The sequence below is a fragment of the Acanthisitta chloris genome, unplaced genomic scaffold, assembly GCF_000695815.1.
Source record: "Acanthisitta chloris isolate BGI_N310 unplaced genomic scaffold, ASM69581v1 scaffold8613, whole genome shotgun sequence".
NCBI classification, from domain to species: domain Eukaryota; kingdom Metazoa; phylum Chordata; class Aves; order Passeriformes; family Acanthisittidae; genus Acanthisitta; species Acanthisitta chloris.
The window spans coordinates 1-1,266 of NW_008666513.1; the positions used below are offsets into that span (position 1 = coordinate 1).

At 58.6% G+C, this 1,266-nt stretch overlaps 1 protein-coding gene across 1 annotated transcript in view; it reads right to left on the minus strand.

Annotated features, from left to right (window-relative positions):
• The window catches only part of LOC103799800 (ADP-ribosylation factor-like protein 8A), a 6,171-nt gene continuing 4,905 nt past the window's right edge, over window positions 1–1,266 (minus strand). Inside the window, exons 5-6 of the mRNA XM_009072151.1 lie at window positions 444–514; window positions 1–334 (exon numbers count right to left, since the gene is read on the minus strand). Coding sequence (XP_009070399.1) covers window positions 285–334; window positions 444–514 — 121 coding nt within the window. The 3' untranslated portion in view covers window positions 1–284. The remainder of the gene's footprint in view (window positions 335–443; window positions 515–1,266) is intronic.

Here is a 1,266-nt window from a genome sequence, read left to right on the forward strand (position 1 = left end):
TTAAAATATATATACATATATATACTGTATACACAGACAACAACAGAACAGTGCCAAAATGGAGGAAGAGATGGAGAAAGAGAAGAGAGGAGAGGAGAGGAGAGGAGGGAAGGGTAGTCGGACATTTTCTTTACAATAAAAACAAGGACTCTGCCCCAATACAGGGGGAGTCTGGGGTCCCCTAAAAATACCCATCTAGAGAGAGAGCTGGAGGGACAGAGCAGGAGAAAGGGGCATGGGCTTGTACAATGGCATCTTCCGAGCCTAGCTGAGCCCACAGGATCTCAGCTCCGCCTGGACTTCGAGTGCTGGATAAGCCACTGTAGGGTGATGTCTGCAGAGGCAAGAGGACACTTAGAGCCTCTCCCCCGGCTGTCACCCCCTCCTGCACCCAGGCAAACCCATGGGCATGGGCTGCCCCACCCCTAGTCCCCAGCACTCACCAATGTTGTCCTTTTCTTTGCAGGAGATAGAATAGCAACAGATCTCTCGGTCCTGGATGGCAGAGAGGTTCCTGCAGCAGAGGAGCAAGCACTGACTGCAGGCCCTGGGCTGTGGCTGTGTGGAACAGCCATGGCAGACATCTCTGGGCAGCCCTCGAGTAATCCCTTTGGACCTGGGCTCAGAGACAGGGGACACTGCAGGGGCAGGGGTCCCCCAGGCTCACAAGGAGCTGCACGAGTCAGGTGAAGGTACCAGCGCTCTGTGCCTGTGACTGAGGGGCAGAGACAGTCTGGGAGTGCTTTGTGATAGGGCAGGAGGGACCCAACCCCACGGAGAGCCTGGCCACAAAACCCCACAGCTGTCCCCAGCCAGGCCTGGTGGACAGACAGGGCAGGAAAGGGTTGGGAACAGCACAGGGCTGGCAACACAGGAGCTGCACTGGTGCTCACAGACCAGGAAGTCTCTGAGGGGTGGATGGAGGGGAGGAGATGCTGTGAGTCAGCACAGTGTCCCAGATCCCCTTGGGGAGGCAGCGTGGAGGTGGGCAGCAGCAGCATCGGAGGTCACATGTCGGCACAGCAAAGGATGAAGGGACAGGAAGGTGGATAGTGAGTGTCACACACCAGAGCAGGGTCTGACTTCCCAGCCCCAAGGACTGATGGGGGTGCAGCACCCGTTGCCAGGAGTGGTGTACAGTCATGGGAGGCTGATGGGAGCAGCACCCCTGTGGAGTCCCAACCCCACCGCAGCACCCCTGGGGAGCCCCAGCCCCAGTGCAGCACCCCTGGGGAGCCCAGCCCCACCACAGTACCCCTGGGGAGC